Raw genomic sequence first — 25809 nt, forward strand, 5'->3', positions numbered from 1 at the left:
TGATTATCAGACATACTCCATAGGTAAGTGGTGCCGTCATCTCAGAGCATTATCCTCAGACAACTTTCTTACGTCTAATCCAGTTATTATAGGTGTGCTGTTTACCCAGGCTGCTTGGAAGCTCTTAGCATTGTGTGTTCCCATTGTTTCCCAGACAATGCTTTCACTATTACCTTCCCTTTCATTGCACTTACAGTAACATTGGCTTCTATCCATACAGAACTGTCATGTCCTCGACTTCCATGAACAAACAACCCAACAGTTATATCTCTATGAATTTTTATTGACAGACAAAATGTTGATGACTCTGTAGCATACAAATCCAAGGAGTAACAAGGCTGTAGTGAGTGATCACCACAATGAAGTGTCTGTCCGTGCTGTGAATGCTGGCAGAAGCCTCTCCAATCCCCATAGTGTGCACTGCGGACTGCAAATATATTCAACAAAGGAAGCAAAATGCAACAGTGCTCAGCCAAAAACATCATAACAACAGCCAAGTATAGTACAATGGCGCAAACAGTCCTATACCCTAAGCAAGCTATAATGCTATATGTCTAAATCTTTCTCCACATCTAGGTCCCCTGCTAAACTGCCTGTTAACATATCACCTCCCCTACATATGGAAATTCACAGTATGTTATATGGGAAATAATAATATCACTTCCATTCGATCCTTTCTTGAATTACCAAACCTTCTCTCCTATGTGAATCATAGGGCGCTCTGCCAATGACTAAAACTGGTCATACACAGTAGGGTATGTTCACATTTCATTTTTACTCTACGTTTGGCCTATGTGCTAGAAAATCTACTAGCACTTAAAGTAATCACAGCCATAGGCCACCATATGTGCAGCAAATCACTATATAGTGGGTTACCACATTGTATACAATTTTTTTCTTTACCTTTGTGGCCAGTGGTGGTGTATCTCACTATATGGCTTACATATATAGGGGGTATGCATCAGAGGTATACATCTGTGAATACTCCTTCTGTATACCAGTAATAAAATGTGAACAGAGCCCAAGGTACACCATTGACCTCCAGTTATGCATGGGGCAAAAGTCTGAAAATAAGGATTGGGATTGTTGAATTTCAACATTGACAATCTTCCTTTGTTAACCCAGGTATCTAGCAATGCTATATATGCCGTTTCTTATGGGACCTTAGTAATTATTGTCAATGGTAATTTGGCCAAAGTTTTAAATAATTAAATCTACATGTCTTTATTTTAAAGGAATCTGTCATGTTGAGCGAGCAGTCTGTTCTGCTAGAATCATATTATAGAGCAGAAGGAGACTAGCAGATTGATAGTCTGTGAAGACATTCAGTATAACTTATATAAATAAAAATAATTTGCATAGGAGTCCAGCGGGCGGTCCAACTGGACTCCTAAGCAAAATATTAAAATTAATAAATGATAAGTTAATCAAAACTATATATCAACCCGCTCAGTAACTTCTGCTCTATTACAGGATGGGAATAGATTGACAAGTTCACTTCAAAAGACCCAAACGTAAACTATATAAATACATTTAAATAAATTTTGCTGAATTTTTTCAGGTGTAACTTGGGAATCTTGACAGTTCGAAAATGATATAATAATACAATAAAGACAATACAGTGACTATTAGACAGATCAGGGCCCTTGATATAACATGGGTGGAAGCCCCACTCACATTTGTTTGGAAATGGAGAATAATAACGCCATTATACTGGCGGAGTCTAAGTTACACATTGCAGACATAATGCCATCATATTGTGCACACATAACAGCTACATACAGTACAGTGCTGGCCTCATGGCAAGAACAAATTACAGATGGCCTGCCATAGTGGGAAAAAGCTTTAATCCATTGAGATGCCTGGACACTAGCCTCTTTGCCCATACTATAATCTGGCCCTTGAATAATGGCTTTAAAGGGTTAACCAGAGTTCTGGGCGACACCTCTTGCTCCTTCACTTCCTGATCCATATGTCAAATTGCATCGGTATTCGGCCAATTTATTGAATTGCCAAGTTAACTCAATGACATCATTCCCATCTTGCAGCATAATTGATCATTTCAGTCCAATTACTTTCCAGGAAAAAAGCAAATAAGAAAGACATAAAACAGCCCAGTAACAAATGGGACAGAACAAAACATGCGGGGTGTCGGAGACGCTGCTCTTTGTTTTCTTTGCGGTTTTGTTGCAGAAGGCCAGCAGAAGACTCATCCAAACCCTGTTATGGGAATATAAACACAGACTTATTATTGACGGCACATGGATTCAGAGCAATGAAAACATATTGCTGACACAATATTAATAGGTTAGAAAAACTTTTGTATACAGCTTATAAAGTCTGTATTCTAGATACCGTAATTAGAACCATTTTAAAGGGTTGTCCCAGTAAATATACGTTGAGTGTATGGATTGTAAAAATTTATATTTGCCATTTACATGCTGTAAAAAAACTAAAAGGTTATTATGTTCTTTTTTTTTTTTTTTTTTACAAAGTATAGCACCATCTGGTGTCCACAGTATATAGCAATGCAGATGTCCACATAGTGAGCTGCTGGTGGACACACATGCTCAGTCACTCACTATGTAGTGATCTAGAAATAGCCTCCTGCCCGCCTGTCAGATAATGTGCAGAGCCTGCAGTAACATTACAGTATGGCTGAGTAGACTACTTCTTCAGGGTAGGTAAGAATTATTGTCCGGTGACAGAGAGGAAAGGAAACTTATGTGCCCAGACTCTGTGCCAGCAGTACCAGGTTCCAAATTGTGTGCAAATGTTTATCCTAATATAGCTTTATAGTGGGCAAAACTTTGTTTTTCTGATACAGAGTTTAAAATCCTCTGCATAGACATATAAAAACCTGCCAATAGGAAGATGGTGACCAACAACCTAAATAAGTAATAGAGAGAGTGTTAGGAAGGAGATGTAAAGGGTTGTCCAGTCGTACAAAATATTAGAGTGAGGGCTTAGGTTGATGTAAAAATAAAACAAAAAATGTAACACTTCCTTTCCCTGATCCCTGCCACATCCTGATGCTGCCAGTCCTAACTGAGTAGTGCATTCTGCTTGTTTTCACATACTGGAAGTGCTCACCCAGCCAATCATGGGCAGTAGTCCACTGCAACAGACCTAGCACGGTCAGGAGGGTCACAGGAGGGATCAGGGCAGGTGAGTATTGATTTTTATGCCAGTTGGAACCCTTACTCAAATATGAGTGTGCATCAGCAAGATTTCTGCATCTTTCCAATCAATCATGTGGCTGAACCACATAAAGGATTGCTGAATTTTAAGTGCATCGGTTAACCTCATAATAGTCGCACACACATCACCATGTACACTGGAACATGTGCACACAAAACATGATCAGCTGATGAACAAGAAACTTCTCTAAAATCCGTCCCTTTCTTACTGTCGAATCTGCTAAAACTCTCATTGTCACTCTGATTCATTCCCGTCAAGACTACTGCAATTCCTTACTAATCGACCTTCCTTCCTCTAAACTCTCCTCTCTCCAGTCCATTCTTAATGCAGCGGCCAGGCTCATCTCCCTGCCCAGCCGCTATACCGATGCCCCCCCCCCCCGTGCCAGTCACTACACTGGCTCCCCATTAAACACAGGATACAATACAAACTCCTCCTGCTCACCCACAAGGCTCTCCACAGTGCTGCACCTCCCTATATCTCCTCCCTCATCACTGTCTACCTCCCTACCCGTGCCACTCACCTCCAATACCCGGGACTTCAAACGTGTGAAAAAAGTAATAAAAATATATAAAAAAAACAACAACAAAACAAACCCACATCTGTACAAGCAGGCTTACCAGGTCCCCTAATTTGACCACTACCCTCAACTCCCTGCCCCCCCCCCCCACGCCAACATTTAAGCACTTAGACCTACACATGCAGGCATTGGATAGTTATTGGTTCACCCACCCTTACCTGCACTGCCCTATTTATAAAGATGGCCGGACCATTGTAACAATGATGCACTTTGCCCCTCTACCTTTTTGTCTTGCACCCCCTCCTAATAGTGTGTAAGCAGTGGCGCCGCAATGATGAGGCGACCTGAGTCGTCTGCCTCAGGCGGCGCCACCAGCTGTTATCATGGGGGCGGCATTCAGTGGCGTAGCTACCACGGCCGCTACTGTACTGCCACTGTACTGCTCCCATCCCACTCCCTCTTGTGACCGCAAGCAATGTTTTGCCTGCGATCACAAGAGGAGGCTGGGACGGCCCCCGGCTGACTTGCGGGGCTGGGAGCATCTTGAGGGCAAAAAAACAGGTCCCGCGAAGCTCCGCCCCCTCCGCTGGAAGCCCCGCCCCCAGCCGCGGTAAGCCCGCCAGCGCGCGTGACAAGAAGACTAGAGGAACCATTCAGGTGAGTAAAGATTTTTTTGTTTTAAAGGGCATGATGGGGGTGTAGTGGTATGGTGGTGGAACAAGAGGATGATGGGGGGTATAGTGGTATGATGATGGAACAAGAGGATGATGGGGGGTGTAGTGGTATGATGATGGAACAAGAGGATGATGGGGGGTATAGTGGTATGATGAAGGAACAAGAGGATGATGGGGAGTGTAGTGGTATGATGATGATGATGGAACAAGAGGATGATGGGGGGTGTAATGGTATGATGATGATGGAACAAGAGGATGATGGGGGGTATAGTGGTATGATGATGGAACAAGAGGATGATGGGGGGTGTAATGGTATGATGATGATGGAACAAGAGGATGATGGGGGGTGTAGTGGTATGGTGGTGGAACAAGAAGATGATGAGGATGTAGTGGTATGATGGTGGAACAAGAGGATGATGGGGGGTATAGTGGTATGATGATGGAACAAGAGGATGATGGGGGGTGTAATGGTATGATGATGATGGAACAAGAGGATGATGGGGGGTGTAATGGTATGATGATGATGGAACAAGAGGATGATGGGGGGTGTAGTGGTATGGTGGTGGAACAAGAGGATGATGGGGGTGTAGTGGTATGGTGGTGGAACAAGAGGATGATGGGGAGGTATAGTGGTATGATGATGGAACAAGAGGATGATGGGGGGTATAGTGGTATGATGGTGGAACAAGAGGATGATGGGGGGTGTAGTAGTATGATGATGATGGAACAAGAGGATGATGGGGAGTGTAGTGGTATGATGATGATGATGATGATGGAACAAGAGGATGATGGGGAGTGTAGTGGTATGATGATGATGGAACAAGAGGATGATGGGGAGTGTAGTGGTATGATGATGATGATGATGATGGAACAAGAGGATGATGGGGGGTGTAGTGGTATGATGGAACAAGAGGATGATGGGGGGTGTAGTGGTATGATGATGGAACAAGAGGATGATGGGGGGGTGTAGTGGTATGATGATGAGGGTGTAGTGGTATGATGATTAAGGAACAAGAGGATGATGGGGGGTGTAGTGGTATGATGATGAGGGTGTAGTGGTATGATGATGGAACAAGAGGATGATGGGGGGGTGTAGTGGTATGATGATGAGGGTGTAGTGGTATGATGATTAAGGAACAAGAGGATGATGAAGGGTGTAGTGGTATGATGATTAAGGAACAAGAGGATGATGAGGGTGTAGTGGTATGATGATTAAGGAACAAGAGGATGATGAAGGGTGTAGTGGTATGATGATTAAGGAACAAGAGGATGATGAAGGGTGTAGTGGTATAATGATGAAAGGGCAGGAGGATGAAGGGGGTGGTAGTATTATGATGGAGGTGTTTGTAGTATGATTATGAAAGGGCAGGAGGATGAAAGGGGTAGTAGTATGATGATGGAGGGGCAGGAGGATGAAAGGGGTAGTAGTATGGTGATAAAGGGGCAGGAGGAGGGGACAACATGGGGGGCATCTGTAAGGGGGATAAAATGGGGGGCCATCTATATGGGGGATAACATGGGGGGCATCTATAAGAGGGACAACACAGGGGGCCATCTATAAGGGGGAAACATTGGGGGCCATCTATAAGGTGGACTACATGGGGGGTGTATACAATAGGGCATGCACAGAGGGGGGCATGTACTTTAAGGGGGGTCACATAGTGTCAGGGCTACCTACTAAATGAGGGTGTAAAGGGGACAGTACAGATGTGCAGTTTTTAGAGAGATGAGGATGGTGTCAGTGTGAGGAGCCTAATATGTCTGTCTGGCAGATTCTGTGGATTCGTGGCCCAGAGAAGTTCTCAAAATCGCCCACAACAGATGGAGAAGATGAAAAGGGAAGAACTCCGATCAGAGAAGACGTCCCCTGTGAGTCACTTGATATAACTGCACTGTAATGTATATGGTGTATAGATCCTGTTACAGTGCGTCCACCTCTATATGACTGTATGAAGTGATATTGGTCTATGTACAGAGGATTATATTCAGTAGCAGCGGTGGTGTTAGTCAGTATGAGGTGGTATTATTTGTTACTTGTTATCTGGTACTGTGTTTTATTGGATTTAGTATACTGGATTTGGTCAGTAACAATATGGTGGTGATGGTTGTGGTGTGGCGGTAATATTTCCCCTTGTGTACTGGTAATATTGGCAATATTGGACTCAGTAAACAGGATTTGTTTAGTAACAGTATGGCGGTGATAATATTTCCTGTATACTGGTATTATTGGTAATATCAGTCTTGAGATATATATATATACCAATAACATCGAGAAAGGGGGGGGCCAAGTTGACCTCTTGCACCAGGGCCCAAGAGACATTAGCTACGCCCCTAGGGGCGGCATTCAGTGGCAGATTATAATATGGGCGGTTTGGGCGGCCGCCCACATTATAATCCGCCACTGATTGTACCATGTACCAGAGACCCCCGCGCCCGGACAGCATCTGTAATTAGATGCTGGGAGCGGGGGAGACTGTATTCATAAGCGCCGCGGTGTAATGAATCAGCCACGCGGTGCTGTTACTACAGCGCGGCGCTTATGAATACAGTCTCCCCCGCTCCCAGCATCTAATTACAGATGCTGTCCGGGCGCGGGGGTCTCCGGTACCGGCATTCCACGGAACGTGGGAATGCAGCCTTTAGTCCCCCGGCTGATGTGTGGCTGCCGGAGGTGTCCCATCCTGTCTCCGGCAGCGCGCGCATCAGAGAGCTCCCTGTGCACTGGAAGTCACAGCCACAGGCGCACGGGGAGCTCTCTGATGCGCTCGCTGCTGGGGACAGGACGGGACACCCCGGGCAGCCGCACATCAGCCGGGACCAGACCAGAGAGGCTCGACGGGGGAACGGATGGCAGGTGAGTTGTGTGCTGTTTTTTGTTTTTGTTTTATCTGCTGTGCAGGGGGGGGACCATATATAAGGGAGAGGGGGACCATCTATAAGGGGGGGGGGGGGGGGGAGAGGGGGACCATCTATAAGGGAGGGGGGGAAGAGGGGCACCATCTATAAGGGAGGGGGGGAAGAGGGGCACCATCTATAAGGGAGGGGAAAGAGGGGGACCATCTATAAGGGAGGGGAAAGAGGGGGACCATCTATAAGGGAGGGGGAGAGGGGGGCCATCTATAAGGGAGGGGGAGAGGGGGACCATCTATAAGGGGGGGGAGAGGGGGACCATCTATAAGGGAGAGGGGACCATCTATAAGGGGGGGAAGAGGGGGTCCATCTATAAGGGGGGAAGAGGGGGACCATCTCCTAAAAGATCAGCACCCTCCACTCCTGACATCCTCTGTGCTGCTGGGACTTCTCCTATAGGATTAGCACCCTCCTCTCCTGACATCCTCTGTGCTGCTGGGACCTCTCCTATAGGATTAGTACCCTCCTCTCCTGACATCCTCTGTGCTGCTGGGACCTCTCCTATAGGATTAGCACCCTCCTCTCCTGACCTCCTCTCTGCTGCTGTGACCTCCCCTATAAGATCAGCCCCCTCCTCTCCTGACATCCTCTGTGCTGCTGGGACCTCTCCTATAGGATTAGTACCCTCCTCTCCTGACATCCTCTGTGCTGCTGGGACCTCTCCTATAGGATTAGCACCCTCCTCTCCTGACCTCCTCTCTGCTGCTGTGACCTCCCCTATAAGATCAGCCCCCTCCTCTCCTGACATCCTCTGTGCAGCAAGGGACCAAACATTATGTTTATTGGGGACAGCAGTTGGGGGGGGGGGGCAGTAGTGGATTATAATGCGGGCGGATTGACTGGGGGGGGGGGGGCGTCATCCTATAGTTCGCCTCGGGCAGCAGAGAGGCTAGAATCACCCCTGTGTGTAAGCTAATGCATGCGTGTAGGGCCCTCACTCCTCATGTATGGATAATTATATGTATATGTCTGTAATGTCTGATATGATATTTGTCTATGTATGTACCCCCAGAATTGTAATGTGCTGCGGAATCTGTTGGCGCTATATAAATAATTATTATTATTAAACAGTTCAGAAAAAAACCCATGTTTTAGTATCTGACTGTAGGAGACACATTCCCTTTAAGTCATGACTTATGCCATAGATACATGACAGTCCATTCATACATGACTGGATGTGAGGACACATGGAGGCTCCGCACTGTAAAATCTCAGCTTCTGCTCTGTAATATATAATTTTCGGGGCCATGCCTTTCTTCTGGTATGTAAGCAAAGGCATGTGCGTTTTATAGCCAGCTGGCTTGAGGTGTCGGGTTAGTTACAAGGCTTGTTAATCCCCGTTGACCACAAGATCATACATTGCTATGAGAAGTAATCATTAAATCCATTTACACGTGATACTTACTGTCATTTCTTATCCAAGTAACTGAAGGCATCTTTACTGGGGAACTACGAAAAATAAAATAGTGAACAGCTGTCAGCCATAAACCTACTCATTTATTTCTGGTTCATGGCCAGAAGAGAAAAGTGCTGTTTGTTTAGACTTTAGAGAATAGCATGTGTCTAAGCCTCTGTTCACATCTGCAGGACAGGCCTTTGGAGTCTTTACAGATTCATCACCTTTGACTTAAAAAAAATTGCACAGCATGCACCATTATTATTCATAAAATGATTAACGCTATGATGGAGCCCAAAGGATCCCTTTAATAGTCAATAGGGTCTGTTGGGTGCCATTGGTGTCTGTTACGTGACTAGTCCATCAAGATCCTATGATGAAAGAGAATGTAGATATGAATACAGCCTCAGGCTATGTTCACACCACAGCACATGATATCGTGGATACTCTGTAATGATGACTGTTAGAGAAAATAGAGATCTCTGGCGTTTGTTTTTACTTCCCTCGTGTCTCTTAGGTCACTGCACATGTTTGCTGCTAATCTACTTTATAATGGGGTCACATGCTATTGTATTAAATGCACCACTGAACAAAAACAGCTTCAAATGGAAACATTCACGTCTACGTCATCTCTGCCTGAGATACTCCACTCAACAGGGATTCTGCATCGTGTGGCAGAGATGTTATTGTGTGGTTCACAACAGTTGCCTCAAGATGGCGCTGTTTCTTAATCATGACTCATTACATGTGCTGTATTGAGGCCCTCCAGCACTAGATGACAACACAAAAGAGGTGCAAATATTTATTTCGTTTTTATCAGTTGACAAAACAGAAGATTATATGCGAGTCTTATAAACAGGAGATGCTTTTGGATTATAAGTCCATATAACCATGGACTCTGTTGCATGCTGTGGGTCTCTTACAATATCTGATACTTACAGGACCAGTAATATCCAAAGAACAATATGAATCGTCACAGACATGGTTGCTGTCAGCAGTTCAGTGAAAGGTCCTGCGTACAGCTCATAGTAGTTGATAACAAGAAGCAATGTGTTACATTCACGTATACCGCCATATAGTCACAGAACACGTCCTACCTCTGACTTCCAGTTTGCAGTCCACTTGAGCTTCCCCCAGCTCATTTACGGCTTTGCATGTGTAGGTTCCACCATCAAAGGGGCTGGGCTTGCGGATACTAAGAGTGAGGACCCCCTGATTGTGCTTCATGATAAATTTGGGGTCATCTCTAATCTCCATTTTATTTTTCATCCATATGACCTTAGGCTGTAACATGAGAACTAAGTAAGAAACTACTGTATATAACGGCATAAACCATTAATCTTATTTACTTTTTCCTCAAACAATTTTGTAAAGATTGTACAAACATTTAAATCAACTATCCAGGATTAGAAAGACATGGCTTCTTTATTTGAGCAACAGCACCCCCCTTCTCCTCTGTTTGGGGTTGGTATTGCAGCTCAGTTCCACTGAAATGAATAAAGCAAAGTTGTAATACCGTAATACCACTCACAACCTGAGGACTGGGGTGGTGCTGTTTTTTTTATAGAATAAATCAACTACAGGTATGTGTTTCTAATTTTATTTTTTTTTAAAGGGGAGAGGGATTTCTCAAGAGTTTTGCACCAATATTTTGTCATGAAATGTTGCAGATTTTGCCATATTATCTGCACTAAAATTTACAACAGTGTATAGCAAGGCAAATGTACACCTTCTTGTAGCAGGCATGGGTTTCTTTTCATGTCTTCAGAACTGTGCAAGTAGAAATCTGTTATAAAACATGGGCCTGGTAATACATTGGGCACATTTCATGCCAAAGAACTTCAGGTTCAGACTGGCGTATGAATTAATAGCCTTAATCCTCACTATTAAGCCTACAGATATTATGCAGTCCAATGTGTCTCCAAGGTTATAGATTCCAAGCCCTTTGCAGCCTGTTTCAACAGCTATGTAATAAAATGGACATGTCCTTCCAAAATATTTTTATAATGCTGCCTGGTTTTGTTAAATTAACCCTTCAGAGTGGTGACAGGGTGATTTCTGGCCTCTCGCTGCTAATATTAAACCCCTGAGTGCCCCCTCTACCTCTATTTCTAATTTACTCCATTTAAAGGTCTACTTTGGCGATTTTTTTTCTTTCAAATGAAGTGACTTCAGAAATTTATATAGATTTTTAATTGACTTCTATTTAAAATTCTGAAGTCTTACATTACTTATTAGCTGATGTGTGTCCTGCAGGAAGTGGTATATTCTTTATAGTTTGACACAGTGCTCTCTGCTGCCATCTCTGTCCATGTCAGGAACTGTCCAGAGCAGCAGCAAATCTGCTCTGCACAGTTCATGACACAGACAAACTAAAGGGAGGGAGTAGGAGGGGATTACCACACAGTACTGTGGACATACAGCAGTAGATACACTGGTATTTACACGCAGCTTCCCTGAGCCTGTCAGAGCAGGGAGACTTATCAAACATGGGGTAAAGTGAAACTGGCTCAGTTGCCCCTAGCAACCAATCAGATTCCACCTTTTATTTTCCAAAGAGTCTGCGAGGAATGAAAGGTGGAATCTGATTGGTTGCTAGGGGCAAATGAGCCAGTTTCACTTTACACCATGTTTGATAAATCACCCGCCAGTGTCTATTATTATTATTTCCCTGGGGGCAGCAGTTGCAGAGCAGGGAGACACCCAGTGGCTGTTTTTCTGGAATAAGGAGTCATTTTTGTGTTTAAAGTGTGATGTATACTGTACAATGTGTTAGGAATCACGTTGGGTAACAAATGGAGGGAAGATATTTGAACCGACAGCGACCATTTAACCTCTTCCTTCTTCTACTCTCTGTAGTTTAGCAAGAGAGGCAGATAAAAGAGAAAAAAACACAAAACCACAGGATAAGACTACACATGTTTTATTTGTAGTCTGTAACCATGGAAACAATTAGACTTGCACAAAATGATAGGATATTTGTAAGGCCCATTAATGGGAAATTATCAGCAGGTTAGAAGCATCTAACCTGCTGATATTTCCCTATAGTGCATGGAGCTCTGAGGATGATGGTAAGTTTCATCCTCGCCGTTTCAGTGATATTAGCAGTTTATTTCATATGCTAAAGAGTCGTTTTAGTGCACTGGAGGTGGGGCTACCCCCCTAGTGCACTGCTCCGCCTCTGGCTGGCCCACTCCTTCTAATGAACATTGGGGTGGTGCTCTGTGCTGCTGTGCTAATATTGGTTGGTAGGAGGGGCTGGCCGGACATAATCTACTATTAACTATATTCTATCTATCTCTGGGTATGTTTCTTTTTGTTGGTTCGCTATGTTTGGTCCATTAAAAGAAATGGACCTGATGTAAACTGCATACACACGAGGCGGCAGGCAAATATACATTGCCGTTTTGGGCTGTGTATTCCTTCAGTAAACAACACCTGTGAGTTTTATACTTCTCAGAAAATGGTTTTATAAACTGCTATAGGAATAATTATCACCCGACATTCCTGATCTCATGGATTATGTCCTCCATCATAAAACCAAGACTTGTTCAGTGTTTTAAGAGAAAACTAAAACTCAACCATTTACTCACACCTAATATAAAGTTTATGAGCTGGGCCTAGTATGAACTTGCGGATCAGCCAGGAACAGAATTTGCTTCCAGTTGAATTTTTTTTTGTAGACACATTTTATTACTTTAATATATATTTAATGCATTTGGAAAGTCTCCTGACATTTTGACTTTTTTTTTAAACTTTTTTTTTTGTGCTTAGACCCATTGATACTTGAAATTCCACTGGGTCTCCCATTTCTCTTGATTATCTCTGAGATGTTTCTACACCTTGGTTGGAGTCACCTGTGGTAAATTCAGCTGATTGGACAGGATTTGGAAAGAGACAGCCCTGTTTTTATAAGGTCTTAATGTATATCAGAGGAGGAAAGAGCTCCCTGTACAGTTCAGGGACAAGACTGTGTATGTGTGTGTGTGTAGGGGGGGGGGGGATCGGTGATGGCACAGATATGCAGAAGGGGACAAAAACAAATTCGGTGCATCGAAAGTTCCCAAGAGCACAGCAGCCTCTATAATTCTTAAATGGAAGAAGCTTGGAACGACCAGGACTCTTCTGAGATGTGGCTGCACCGTCATACTCAGTAATCAGGGGAGAAGGGTCTTGGTAGTAAAGGTTACTAAGAGCCCAATGGTCACTCTGGATGAGCGCTAAAGATCCTGTGAGCAGATGGTAAAAATGCCCAAAAGGTCAAACATAGTGCAGCCTCCACCAGTCTGGGCTTTATGGCAGTAACAAGAAGCCTCTCCTCATACAGTACATGGACACTGGAGTTTGAAAAAAAAAAACATCTAAATGACTCTCACACTGAGGGAAATAAGATTGCGCTTTTTGGCTTCAGTTCTAAGGGCCAGGTGTTAGGACTCGAGTCAGGCGCTCGGCTCGGCTTTTTCAGCCATAATGCTTCACATGTTTTTCACATACTCAGCTCTGCTGTTCTTTGTTATAGCAGAGGCCAGGGTTTCACTCCCCTGGCTGTTCAGCATAGGTGTTGGGTGCGTGCACTGATTATTGATTGACAGCTGACTTACCAGTTAGCTTTCTGTGTCTGGCAGGACCTGGAGCCTCAGCCCCAATCAAGTCTGGGGCTGGGACTCCAGGCTGAATAAATATCAGACCTGTGCTCTCATTTCTTGCCTGCGATAGAACCTGGTTCCTCCTGTGTATCTTGGCCTAGCATTACTCTGACTTTGTACTTCCGATACCTGACCTTTTGGCTTGGACCTCGACTATTCTTTGGATCACGATTTTTTACCTATACTGACTGGCTGTTACCGACTCGGGCCTCTGACTTTCCCTTGCTTGTTTGTTAGTCTTGTCTCTGTTTTTCGTGTATGCACTTTGCCAGGTTAGGGAACGCCACCCAGTTGTCCGCGGCTGTTTAGAGCTGTCGCGGCAAGCAGGTAGGGCCAGCTGGGGTGGGTGCCAGTTCTAGGGCTGCACTCGTCTTGTTTTCCCAGACCCCCTACCTGAAACCAGGAAACAGCGCAATTCGGCTGCAATTCCACGGCGGGCTCAGTGTGCTGCTTTGAGTGAATGGGAGAGCGCACGCTCGTCCGCTCCCTCTCAGCTCAAAGAATGAACATGTTTATTCCTCGAGCGGAGAGCGGCGGCAGCGAACAGGCGCATGCTCTCCCATTCACTCAAATATAGGCAAGAAAACCCTGGGGGCCGCGAACTCCATCTCCCGATCTGCTATAATCTTTTAATGGAACAATTAAGATTGCTTTTTACACATAGGAGCCATTGAGTGCCACAGATTTTTCTTGGGGGGGAGGGGTAGCCTCATGCTGTAGAAGTAATTTTTAGCAGCTGGGACAGGGAGACTGGTCAGGGTGGAGGAAAAGCAGCATGAAGCAAAAGAAAGAGATATCTGTCATGAAAACCTAATCTATTGTGCTGTGGAACTCAATGGCAATGGCCCTCAGCACACGGCTAAGACAACGCAGGAAAGGTTTAGGGACAACTATATGATTTTACTTGAGTGACCCAGCCAGAGCCCTGACTTGGACCCGGTGGATCATTTCTGAAGAGAGCCCAACGTAACATCTGTCATTGGCCCAGTTAATCCTAAACAGGATCTGCCGAGAAGAATGGCAGAAGTCCCCAAATGCAGGTGTGCAAACCTTGTAGCCTCAAGAAGACTGGAGGCCGGAATTGCTGCCAAAGGTGATTCAACTAAGCACTAAGCAAAAGCTTTGATTTGTCAATTCAATATTTTCATTTTTTTTTTCTTTTCAATTAGTTTGCAAGGATTCTATCATCCTGTTCACTTTGTCATTATGGGCCACAGCACAGCAAAATATGAAAAAGGTGAAAGAGTCTGAAAGCTTTCTGAATGCATGATAGGTAGAAGATTAGATAGATAGATAGATAGATAGATAGATAGATAGATAGATAGATAGATAGGAGATAGATAGTATTGAAAAAATAATCAACATACCTTTGGATGTCCCCTTACTGCACAATTCAAGGCTGTACTGTAACCAGCCACTACAGTGCGGTCTACGAGAGGGGTTAAGAACTTTGGGGCACTGCTGAAATCTCGTTCTTTGTAGTCATGTGGCTTGAAGACTATTCCTGTAAAGACATTCAAGGTTTAATAAAGCATATACTCTGACTAGAAATGCCAATTCCATACTCATAGATCCTTTCCACCTGTGAATATTTACCCCTTATAACATTAGGATTTTCCTTCTAATTATTTCCTACAGACCTATGTTTTCTATGTGATCAGTTGGAGGTGATGATTGCCATGATGACTTCATGCAGACCTTTATAGTATATGTCTTCTATGGCCTGTGCAGTGACTTAGTGCATATATGAATTTGCCATCCTCGTCTGCTCACAGTGTGCATTCTTGCTCAGCTGATATTGTCTTTTGGGGGGCGGCAAGAGAAGCTATAGCCTTTCTATGTACCCACAGACCACTCTGAGTAAAATCTAGCAGTGCTTAGCACCTCTGCCCACTTATTTCAGCCATTGGTTACAGTCTCTATTCATAACTTCTGACATGCCACTTTGACTGAGCGGAGTGATTGTTACTCTTTAACGGCCAAACCAAAACATTGTAAGTGTTGTGTAGGGTCAAAAATAATGGCCCTATATTATCACTGGATGCATTACAGTGTCCCGGATCTACAGTAAAATACCAGTTATAAGTAATATAGAAACACAGAAACATAGAAGATTGTCGGCAGAAAAAGACCACTGGGTCCATCTAGTCTGCCCTTTTAGTATTTATTTTCTTATTATCTTAGGATAGATATATGTTTATCCCAGGCGTGTTTAATTTCTGTTATTGTAGATTTACCAACCACCTCCGCTGGAAGTTTGTTCCAGGTATCTACTACTCTTTCAGTAAAATAATGTTTTCTCACATTGCTTCTGATCTTTCCCCCAACTAACCTCTCACTGTGTCCTCTTGTTCTTGAGCTCAGTTTTTTACTAAAAACACTCCCCTTTTTTTAGTCCTGAACCTTATTTAGTCCTTTAACATACTTAAAGGTTTCAATCATGTCCCCCCTTTCCCTTCTGTCCTCCAGACTATACAGATTCAAATCCTTAAGTCTTTCCTGATATGGTTTATGCCTCACACCCTCCACCATTTTTGTAGCCCTGAAGAGGGGAGAAAAAGGAGGAGGATGATGCTGCATGTGTAAGAGTGCTGCGAGCAGTTAAGACCAGCAGGGGGCGACATAAGATCAAAATTAGAATTTCAAGGGAATATGTGTATATATATATATATATATATATATATATATATATATATATTTTACGATGCTAAAACATTAGTTGTTGATTAATCTGTCATTTCTGTACACACAGCAGCCACATGGACATTAAAAAGTAGACTGAAGATAACTCACTGAGTCATATGGAGTGTTGTGGGCATGCTCTGTGATACTGTGCAGGCAAGGAGAGCTGTAACTATCAACTACTGTTAATGGGTAACCCTTTGTTATTTGCCTCCAGCATTACAATAGAGTTTTGAATGTATGACTATCAGCAGTGATATATATGAATATGGAGACTCTATAGGGGACAATAATGGGGTCCTGCAGTACACTAGATGTAATTTTTTCACCTTGGCTCACTGACAGATTTTACCAATTTATTCTATTTTTGAAGCCAAACACATGAACAACTCATAAATGTAGGACAAGTATAAAGAGAATAAAACTTTTCATCTTATTTGATCCATTCCTATGTCTTAAAAAACTGCATAATGAAAGATGACATTGGAACGTGGGAACACCCACTTAGATGCCACATAAACCGTTTCTTGTACCTGTTTTCTGGATGACGGCCGTGTTCTTGGAAACAGTCGGGCTCTCGCTAAGGCCACAAATGTTCTCACTATACACTCTGAAGTAATAATCATTGCCCATGATGAGGTCTGATATGGTGCATTGGGTCTTCCGGTTATGCTCAAATACAGTAAACCATTCCTTTGAGGAAATAAAAATTTACGTGATTTGTCAGGATAAAATCGTCAGTACTTGTCATGATTTATAAGCTACTGTATAACATATCTGTATAAATCCAACCAAGGCCATGTGCGCACGTCTCAGATTAGCAGTGGATTAAGTGCAGGTTTTGGCCATGTTCACATGACGTAAGAGACTGGCGCTCCTTGACCCGGCCGGGTCACGGAGCGGCCGGTCTCTGCAAAGATCATCCCGGCCGGTACTGCAGTACCGGCTGAATGATCTTTCCTGCCGCACAGTTCTGATGCGGGCGCATCAGCGCACGCCCGCATCAGAACTCCTCACTGCACACTATGGAGCTTCATAGTGTGCACTGACATGGTTTCCTATGGCCGCTATTCATTGAATAGCGGCCGCAGAAAACTGACATGTCAGTTCTTTGCAGCGCCGCAAGGGGTACCCCATAGAAAGTAAGGCAACATATCTTTTTGTACAAAGTACGGCCATTGTTGCCGATAACAACAACGGCCGTACTTTTACGAAAACATACGTTTCTGTGAATAATCCACAACTAAAATAAGGAATGTACTAAGCATCTGAAACAGGGCCTTCAAGAAGTGCAAAAAAACAAACAAAAAAACACCATTACGCAATTTCTTACTGCGCAGCACCTGTCACTGAAACTTAAATGGTGTGATTGCTGCGGCCCGTAGTTAACTGTGAGGACTTCACCCTCTATGAAGCGAGCTTAGCTCTTGAATGCGCTTCATAGAGCCTCTGGACCCTCTGGCGTACTAGTATGTCCTGGGTCCTTAAGGGAGGGGTTAAAGGAAGTGTGTCATCAGAAAATTATGTATTGGTTAAATAAAGTTTTGGGGTTAAACATTTCTTTTAAGAATTTCTCTTTTTTGTTATTTTCCTTGTTACTATCTATATTTTAAAATAATCTTCTTGCTGTTTTCATTTTGACCACCGAGCCTAAAACTAAGCTGAGACTTCCTTGTTCTGTATCACTTTCCAGCAGTTATTATCACAGACAGGATTACAGTGAAAGGTATATAGATAGCACACAATTTACAATAGCGCAGGTCTCAGCTCAGCCTCCCCCTCCCTGTAGATAGACCTCTATACTGGTCACAGAGAATTCTCCTTTTCTAGTGAATCGGGACTGCTCCAGTGCATTGTGTCTATGTCCATGGGCCTTAATAATGTACAAACAAATATAGTATAGTATAAAAACAGTATAAAGCTATTACCATTGTTTTCTTGTCAGCTTTTTGTACTGTGTAGCCGGTGATTTCTGAGTTCCCATTGTCTTTTGGAGGTAACCACTCCAGTAGGGCATTGAACCCCCACACCTCTTTGACGTTTACAGCTTGGGGAGGTCCAGGTTTTTCTAGGAACAGAATTAAACATTTTAATAAAGTTCTTCTAGAATATATTTTGCATTGACTTAAAGCTTCCTCCCTTTTTTAAAAAAAAATTATATTTTATATTGTTTTTGATTTGACATTAGATCCTTATGTGTGACAAAGTATGTTACATTTATGTAGCCTGTTGTCTATATAAAAGTTAATCATTATTCCCATAGTAACATATTCTGTTTGTGTATGATGAATAGGCAATAAGTACACATGGTGTGGATTAAGCTTTCATTTTCATGTTCCCACTCTGTAAAATTGACGGGCATCTTGTAAAATAGTGCAAGCTATTGTGCAACTAGCATTCCTTATTTCATAAATGAAGTCTGTCACTTTTACATAGTGGGAACAAAGCCTAATAAAATATTATATAAGGCCATATTCACACAACGTATATTTTCGTAAAAGTACGGCCATTGATACCGATTGCAACAACGGCCATGATTAATACGAAAATATACGTCACTTTGGCATCTATGGAATCCCATCCGGAGTGTATACACATGGCGGGGGGGGATTTATGAAGGCTTATATTAGGCTCTGCACCCTTTTCCCCGCCCGTACCTGCAGGTGTAGATTTGGATCATGATTTACGCCTCCTCCCCGCCTTGTCACGCCCCACCAAGCTCCTCCAGCTCGTCCATGTCCCCCATAGTATACACTCCGTCCGGGATCCCTAGCGGCGCCGCGAAAAACTGACATGTCAGTTTTCTGCAGCCGCTATTCATTGAATAGCGGCCGCACAAAACCCAGTCGGTGCACACAGTGGAGGGAGCGGCTCCAGCCCCACACTCCATTGTGTGCAGTGGAGAGGCGTTAAAGATCATCCGGCCGTTACTGCAGTACCGGCTAGGATGATCTTTTCTGAGACCGTCCGTTCCGTGACTGAACATAGCCTAACCCTGTTATATGTTTTTTTGTTTAGATTTTCCCTATTTTCCTATCATTGCTTGCAGTGAGCAGAACGTTCTTACTTGGGGTGAATTCACACATGGCAAATTTTCTGCAGACATTTCTGCGATTGTCTAATTCATCTGAATTATCCCTATTCAGATACATAGAACCAATTATCAATCACATTCAGATACCATATGCAGAGAGCATAAAACTATTTATATTCTGGCTCCTTGGTGGTGTTAATGGTGGGGGGCACCATATAATACGGTAGGGCAATAGACCCCATATGGTGTCCATATAGCTTGATTACAGCTGCAATATTTGAGAAAATACCCATAAAACTAAAAATATAAATATGTGACGTCAATATGGACAGATGAGAGGTGATGAAATGATAACCCGGTTTATGACACTGTCAATATCTGACTAGCCAGATGATGAAACCAAACCAGCAAGCCCTGCAATAAAATATCCTGGGCGACCATGCCAAGTTCCCAGAAGACCAGGAGCGCCTTCATGACCAATTCAGGACTTGTATATTCACACTTTCATCTCTGAATTAGGAGGGATTAAAATAAACCTTCTCTCACATTCTGTAGCTTGTACTGGATGTGGGTCTGAGCAGGCAGCGCTGGATACTGTCCAGCAGGATGGGATAAATATAGTCGATTTAAAGGAATCCGATCTGCGTCTATATTCCCCTTATATGAACTGCGACTGTCGGACTGTATATTGAACACTTGTATTGGCTAATGGGGTTATCTGGGAGTGTAAAAAGCATGCAAAGTGTGTAAAATAAGATACATACACATCTCTATATACTGTACTGCTGTAGCTGTACAGGCCGGTCCTGTGCTGACCCCATACTGGGTGAGACTGCCGGGTGATTGACAGCTCAGATAGTGGGTCATGTTTTGTCACGTATCTTTGTAGGAAGATCACTGCACTAACAGTAGATGTCAGCAGACGTCACAGACCTGTCCAGCATGTGTAAAGCATACCCATGTGTCTATGACATTCTAACATTCTGATGGATGCATAGTAATCTCCTAATACTATACACCCACAATGCAGTGTCCCTCCCTCTTTACTGTTGTATTTTTTCTTTATTTTATTGTGTGTGAACATAGCCTAACTATTCTAAATCCACCAGAATTTTGGTGCTATAAGAGCTGTACTACCTGCTGCAGATCTGCACCATCAAATCTCTGCAGATCCTGTATGTGTGAAGCTATCCTTAGACACTATTTGCACCATGCCTAGCTTAGCCAAGCAGAAAGAGGCATGGCTCAAAAGGTGACACTGCTTCAAAAGATTGCTTTTCTGTGCTGCAAAAGTGCGCAAACATTTTGGCACAAAATATTGCCATAAAATAAGCCATCCAAAGCAGTAAGCCAACCATTATGAGCAACTATAAGCATTATAGGCAATCTTTTGATTGCTTATATAGATCAGTGTATGCATTTGCATTACAATGATCCATTAGTTCAACGTTTTGCTGGTACAGACTACCACAGCCAGACTGTACCAGTAGATCAGTCATGGCAGGCACCGGGATCTAGCAGAAGGCTTTCACTGCTGTAACAACTGGTTGACATCTGCCAAAACTGCTTAGATGCTGCAATCACTAATGATTGTGGTATTAAACAGTTAAGTGACCAGCACTGGAATCAGTTACAATGTCTGTCATTACCAACTTGTGTTGGCTGCACAAAGTGATGGCCCACATCATACTTCCTTACCCGACCTATGACATAATTGTACGTCATGTGTTGGGAAGAGGTTAATATAACTCTACATAGATAGATTTTCATTGGTGCTGATTCCTTTGCTGCTTTTTTGTATAATTTTATTATGTAATAAAGATGAATTGTTGATTGATTTTGGCAGTAGTTTGGCATTTTTTGTGAATAGGTATTATATACTCTATTTGGGTAGTTTCACACCTACTGGATCCGCAGCAGATCTCACGCTGCAGATTTGCAGCAAGATCTGCTGTGGATCTAGTACCATTCATCCCTATGGTAGTACATTATTGCAGCGGGATTGACATCACGCTGTGAGTATGTGCTTTAACCCCCTGCCGCCCACAACGCATCCACCGCCCGCATCAGCCCCGCCGCCCCCATCAGCCTGCCACCCGCATTCACACCCCCATCAGCCTGCCGCCCGCATCCCTGCGCCCATCAGCCCCGCCGCCCCCATCAGCCTGCCGCCCGCATTCACACCCCCATCAGCCTGCCGCCCGCATCCCTGCGCCCATCAGCCCCGCCGCCCCCATCAGCCCCGCCGCCCGCATCCTGCAGCTCGGCGCCGCGGCTGCAGTAAGGCTCCCGGCTCCGGTCCCGCTCAGCCGATCAGTGCTACCGTGCGCTGAACGGCTGAGCAGGACCACAGCTGGGAGCCTCACTGCAGCCGCGCCGCCGAGCAGGTAATGTATACTCTTAGTGGCAGGATGCGGGCGGCAGGGCTGATGGGGGCGGGGATGCGGACGGCAGGCTGATGGGGTGGACATGTGGGCAGCAGGCTGATGGGGGCGGGGATGCGGGTGTCAGGCTGATGGGGGCTGCAGGCGCTGGGGCTGATGGGGACGGGGATGCAACGGCAGGCTGATGGGGGCGGCGGGGCTGCGGGCGCCGGGGCTGCGTTGTGGGCGGCAGGGAGTTAAAGCAGATACTAACAGCAGAATGTCAATCCCACTGCAAGTATGTGCTATCATAGAAGTGAATGGTACTGGATCTGCAGCAGATCTTGCTGTGAATCCACAACGTGAGATCCGCTGCGGATCCGGTAGGTGTTAAACTACCCATATAGATTGGTTGATTATTAAAGCGATTCAACATCTTTTACAGTTAATCCGCCCCAGAAGACCACTTATTTACGGACACCACATATAGTCTGCCCCCCCCCAATAACACATGTATGTTATACTATCTTTCAGATGCAGAACCTACCCACAATTTGAATGTTGATGTTAGCTGTATCCTCCATGTTTTCTATCTGTACAGTAAGGCCATATTTTCCAGAGTGTCCCCTCTCAGCAGATCTAATAAAAAGGATGGTGTCCACCTCAGACGTTCTGATATTAACCTGCTTGGTATCCAGAGGTTTTCCCTCTTTGTTCCATGTCACCTTTGGTCTTGGTTTGCCCTGCGTTTTCAAGACAAAAAAAATAATTAAGTACCTAAATGTTAAAAACAAATATTTAAAACAATAGTGTATATTAGTAGTATATATGCAAAATAAGAAATACATCAGGCAGTATTAAAGGGGTTGTCTAGCGAAAAATGTTTTCTTTCAAATCAACTGGTTTCAGAAAGTTATATAGATTTGTAATTGACTTCTATTTAAAAATCTCAAGTCTTCCAGTACTTATCAGCTGCTGTATGTCCTGCAGGAAGTATTGTATTCTTTCCAGTCTTACACAGTGCTCTCTGCTGCCACCTCTGTCCGAGACAGGAACTTGTCCAGAGCAGGAGAGGTTTTCTATTGGGATTTGCTACTGCTCTGGACAGTTCCTGTCTCTGACAGATATGTCAGCAGAGAGCACTTTGTTAGAATGAAAAGAATACACCACTTCCTGCAGGACATACAGCAGCTGATAAGTATGGAAAGACTTGATATTTTTACATAGAAGTAAATTTCAAACCTATATCATTTTCTTAAACCAGTTGATTTGAAAGAAAAATATTTACGCTGGATAACCCCTTTAATCCCCTCTTAGAACATGTGTGCTGCAGCTGCATCCCCCTCCTTCCTGAAAACATTTAATGGAGGAAAAGTTTACTACACACTGCTGAAGGGTGAGAAGTTTTCTGTCACCTGATAAAATTTACTACAAAGTTTCATAAATTCACATGTTCCACTAATTTATGTATCTGGTTTAACAATTTACCTGGAAGGGGATAACCAGGTTGACTTGCTGTCCTACTCTTCTAATATAGGTTTGTCTGAGGTGTCTAGGCAAACGAATCTTTGGTTGTTCTGTAAAATGGAAATAATAAAGTAAGATACATATACATACAAACATGGCTGCTTAAAGTGATACTGCAACCTCCTTTACTCTCGCTTTTTTTCATTGGTTAACAGTGTCAACTGGGCGGGGCTTCACAGTGGTTGGGCCCCATCTCTTGGCTGGGGAGAGGGCCCAACTGCCATGAAGCTCCACCTAGTTGACGCTGTCCACTGAGAACATAAAGCAATTTTAGAGCAGAAGTAAGACACAGACAAGTGTTATACAGGTATATATGAAATGTGCAGGTTCTAAGCTTGTTTAGGGTGTGGAGAATCGCACACAGAGTAAGAGGGGGTGACAGTATCACTTTAATACTTAAAATGTCACTGTTGTTATAATTTTCAAAATCTAAATCAACAGTAGATATAAAGCAAGTTTGCAATATACATTCATGATTTTTTTTAGTTATGGAAAACACGGCACTTCCTGTTTTCTGAAACAGTCAGAAAACAGGAAGTTCTGTGTATCCCAGGTCATCTGAGCGCTCACAGAGAAGGCAGTCCTGTGATTGACAGACACTGACTGAGCCGTGACTCTCTGTACTGGCCGGAATTCCTTGGTTTAGTCTGTTTTTTTCAACCGGCACAAGTCATAAAATCTGCCTTCAGGAGACTGGGCCTGGATTTCTGGTAAGTACAGCTTTGTTTTACAGCATGATAACAACAAAAAAAATAATGAATATGTATTGCAAACTTGCTTTATTTTATATTTACTGTTGATTTAGATTTTGAAAGTTATAACGACAGTGACACTTTAAACAGGTGGTCCGTGACTGTTTCCAGTGACTTACGCACAATCTCCCGGATAGTGACTGGCTGAGACAGTGAGGTCGGCTCACTTTTTCCTGCAATATTTACAGCAATAACTCGGAATTCAATTTTCTCTCCTGTAGGAAGATCTTTTACTGTGTATCCACATCTTTCTACCAGATCAGTGTTGGCTGCGGTCCATTCAGTAGCTGTAAATTAAATGTATGAAGAGTTTAACATATGACAGTCAATATCAATAAGATCTCTATCATTGCAAAAGTCACATGTTACAACCTCAGTTTATCCTCTATTGGGGACACCTTTTCACAGTAACCCCCAGTTTTACCATAATTTTCATTCAACCAAATGTTACCAAATGGCATTGAGCCATTGACCGCACAACCCTATTACATGAAAAGATTTACAGCATTTAAAAATCCTCTACTTGGATGATATTTGCTTGTTCCAATAATTCTAATAGGGCCCCAAAGTTATGGTCCATAACTAAGGACCTTCAGGTCTGAAATGTTGGTCCTTGCGTTCTCTGTGTTTTAGAACCTTATTAAATACTTTTATCATAATAAATTTTAATTCATGAAATCACTAACCTAAATTATATATTTATAGTTTGAGACATTGGTAGTATCCATATCCTTTTTGAGGACTATATGCAATCAGAGGCTCGATACTTGAGCAAGATAAATGAGGTAAGCTGACTTCCTTCCTTTTTTGGACAGATGTTAGCATGGAGTACTGATGTATTCCACGGTTTATCATTTTACAACAATTTTGGCTTCATCTTTTTTCAGAATGAGTGGTTGCACTTGGGTGGAAGCTTGTGGTTGGATTGGTCCACCAGAGAACTAGAAGATCCTCTGCTGGAGACTGACATTATGACAATAGAAAACAACTCCATTTGGAGACAACCTCCTGAGACAAGAGTCTATTTCTTATTGGTTGAGAAGTAACCTATTGGATTTTATTGAAATATCTGTTTAAAAATTGGACGTTTGGACCAGTTCAGACCAATTCTTCGGGTACAGATCCTCAGCAAAAAAATCTATATATTTTATTTCTAGACATTAGAAAAACAACAGAGACTTACCTCCCTCTTTGCGGAACTCAATCAAATAACCATCAATTCCTCCAGCTCCAATACGATCTGGTGGTCTCCACTTCAGGGTGCAGGTTGTGTCTGTCACATCCTCAACCGTCAAATGTAGAGGTTCACTTGTCGGAGCTGAGAAAGAGAATATTATTAGTCTGAAAACTGCTCCCATTTACTGGTGAGTTGAATGGTGGTGGAACTGGAACTAAAAAGTGGTGCGACCTACTGAAACCTAGGCTACACCTAACCCCATATGCATGTCTTTTTTTTGTTTTTTTTTTAACTGAATTACTGTAATAAAAAACTTTTTAGGTAACCAGTCGATATTCTATCATTGAATGAAGACAAGTTTGGATCCTCTATTAGCTATTATGACATGGATATTTTGTGGGTCTATAGATATTCAATTAAAATAAATAGTGTCTTCTCATATGCTGAAGGTTATAATGACATGACACCATCAGACTAATTTCATACAACTGGGATAAGGCCATGACATCGGGACCTTTAAAGGTTCTACTAAATAGTATCTAGATCACCATAGAATTCTAGGTGACCTTGGTTTGGTTCAACAGAACCCTGAAAGTCCAGAAGTTATATTATGTCCTCTATGCCTCACTGATGTACGTCATGTGTTTGTACATTTAGAATAGAACAGCATACATGCAAACAGTCCGATTCAGAGAGAAACTTACCAATAGGCATAAATGGTTTGGATGTGTTGGCCTGCTGAGATATTCCAATGGCGTTCACAGCAAACACTCTGATCTCATACATGACACCTTCAATCATCTTTACTGACTGATATGACAACTCTGGGTAGACTTCAAAGTTCATCTTCATCCATCTTTGACTGCCTTTCTTTTTTCTTTCAATGAGGTATCCTAAAATACGGCAAAAGTCCAAGTAATATATTAG

The 25809-nt window shown here is 43.2% G+C and overlaps 1 protein-coding gene across 1 annotated transcript in view; it reads right to left on the reverse strand.

Moving 5' to 3' along the window:
• Nucleotides 1-2045: 2045 nt before the first annotated feature.
• LOC138769971 (myosin-binding protein C, fast-type-like) overlaps nucleotides 2046-25809 on the reverse strand; it is a 69453-nt gene continuing 45689 nt past the window's right edge. The window contains exons 20-30 of the mRNA XM_069948769.1: nucleotides 25587-25775; nucleotides 24889-25023; nucleotides 23825-23992; nucleotides 22915-23003; nucleotides 21974-22169; nucleotides 17958-18097; nucleotides 16563-16722; nucleotides 14715-14851; nucleotides 9799-9985; nucleotides 8711-8754; nucleotides 2046-2220 (exon numbers count right to left, since the gene is read on the reverse strand). Coding sequence (XP_069804870.1) covers nucleotides 8744-8754; nucleotides 9799-9985; nucleotides 14715-14851; nucleotides 16563-16722; nucleotides 17958-18097; nucleotides 21974-22169; nucleotides 22915-23003; nucleotides 23825-23992; nucleotides 24889-25023; nucleotides 25587-25775 — 1412 coding nt within the window. The 3' untranslated portion in view covers nucleotides 2046-2220; nucleotides 8711-8743. The remainder of the gene's footprint in view (nucleotides 2221-8710; nucleotides 8755-9798; nucleotides 9986-14714; nucleotides 14852-16562; nucleotides 16723-17957; nucleotides 18098-21973; nucleotides 22170-22914; nucleotides 23004-23824; nucleotides 23993-24888; nucleotides 25024-25586; nucleotides 25776-25809) is intronic.

The sequence above is a fragment of the Dendropsophus ebraccatus genome, chromosome 12, assembly GCF_027789765.1.
Source record: "Dendropsophus ebraccatus isolate aDenEbr1 chromosome 12, aDenEbr1.pat, whole genome shotgun sequence".
NCBI classification, from domain to species: domain Eukaryota; kingdom Metazoa; phylum Chordata; class Amphibia; order Anura; family Hylidae; genus Dendropsophus; species Dendropsophus ebraccatus.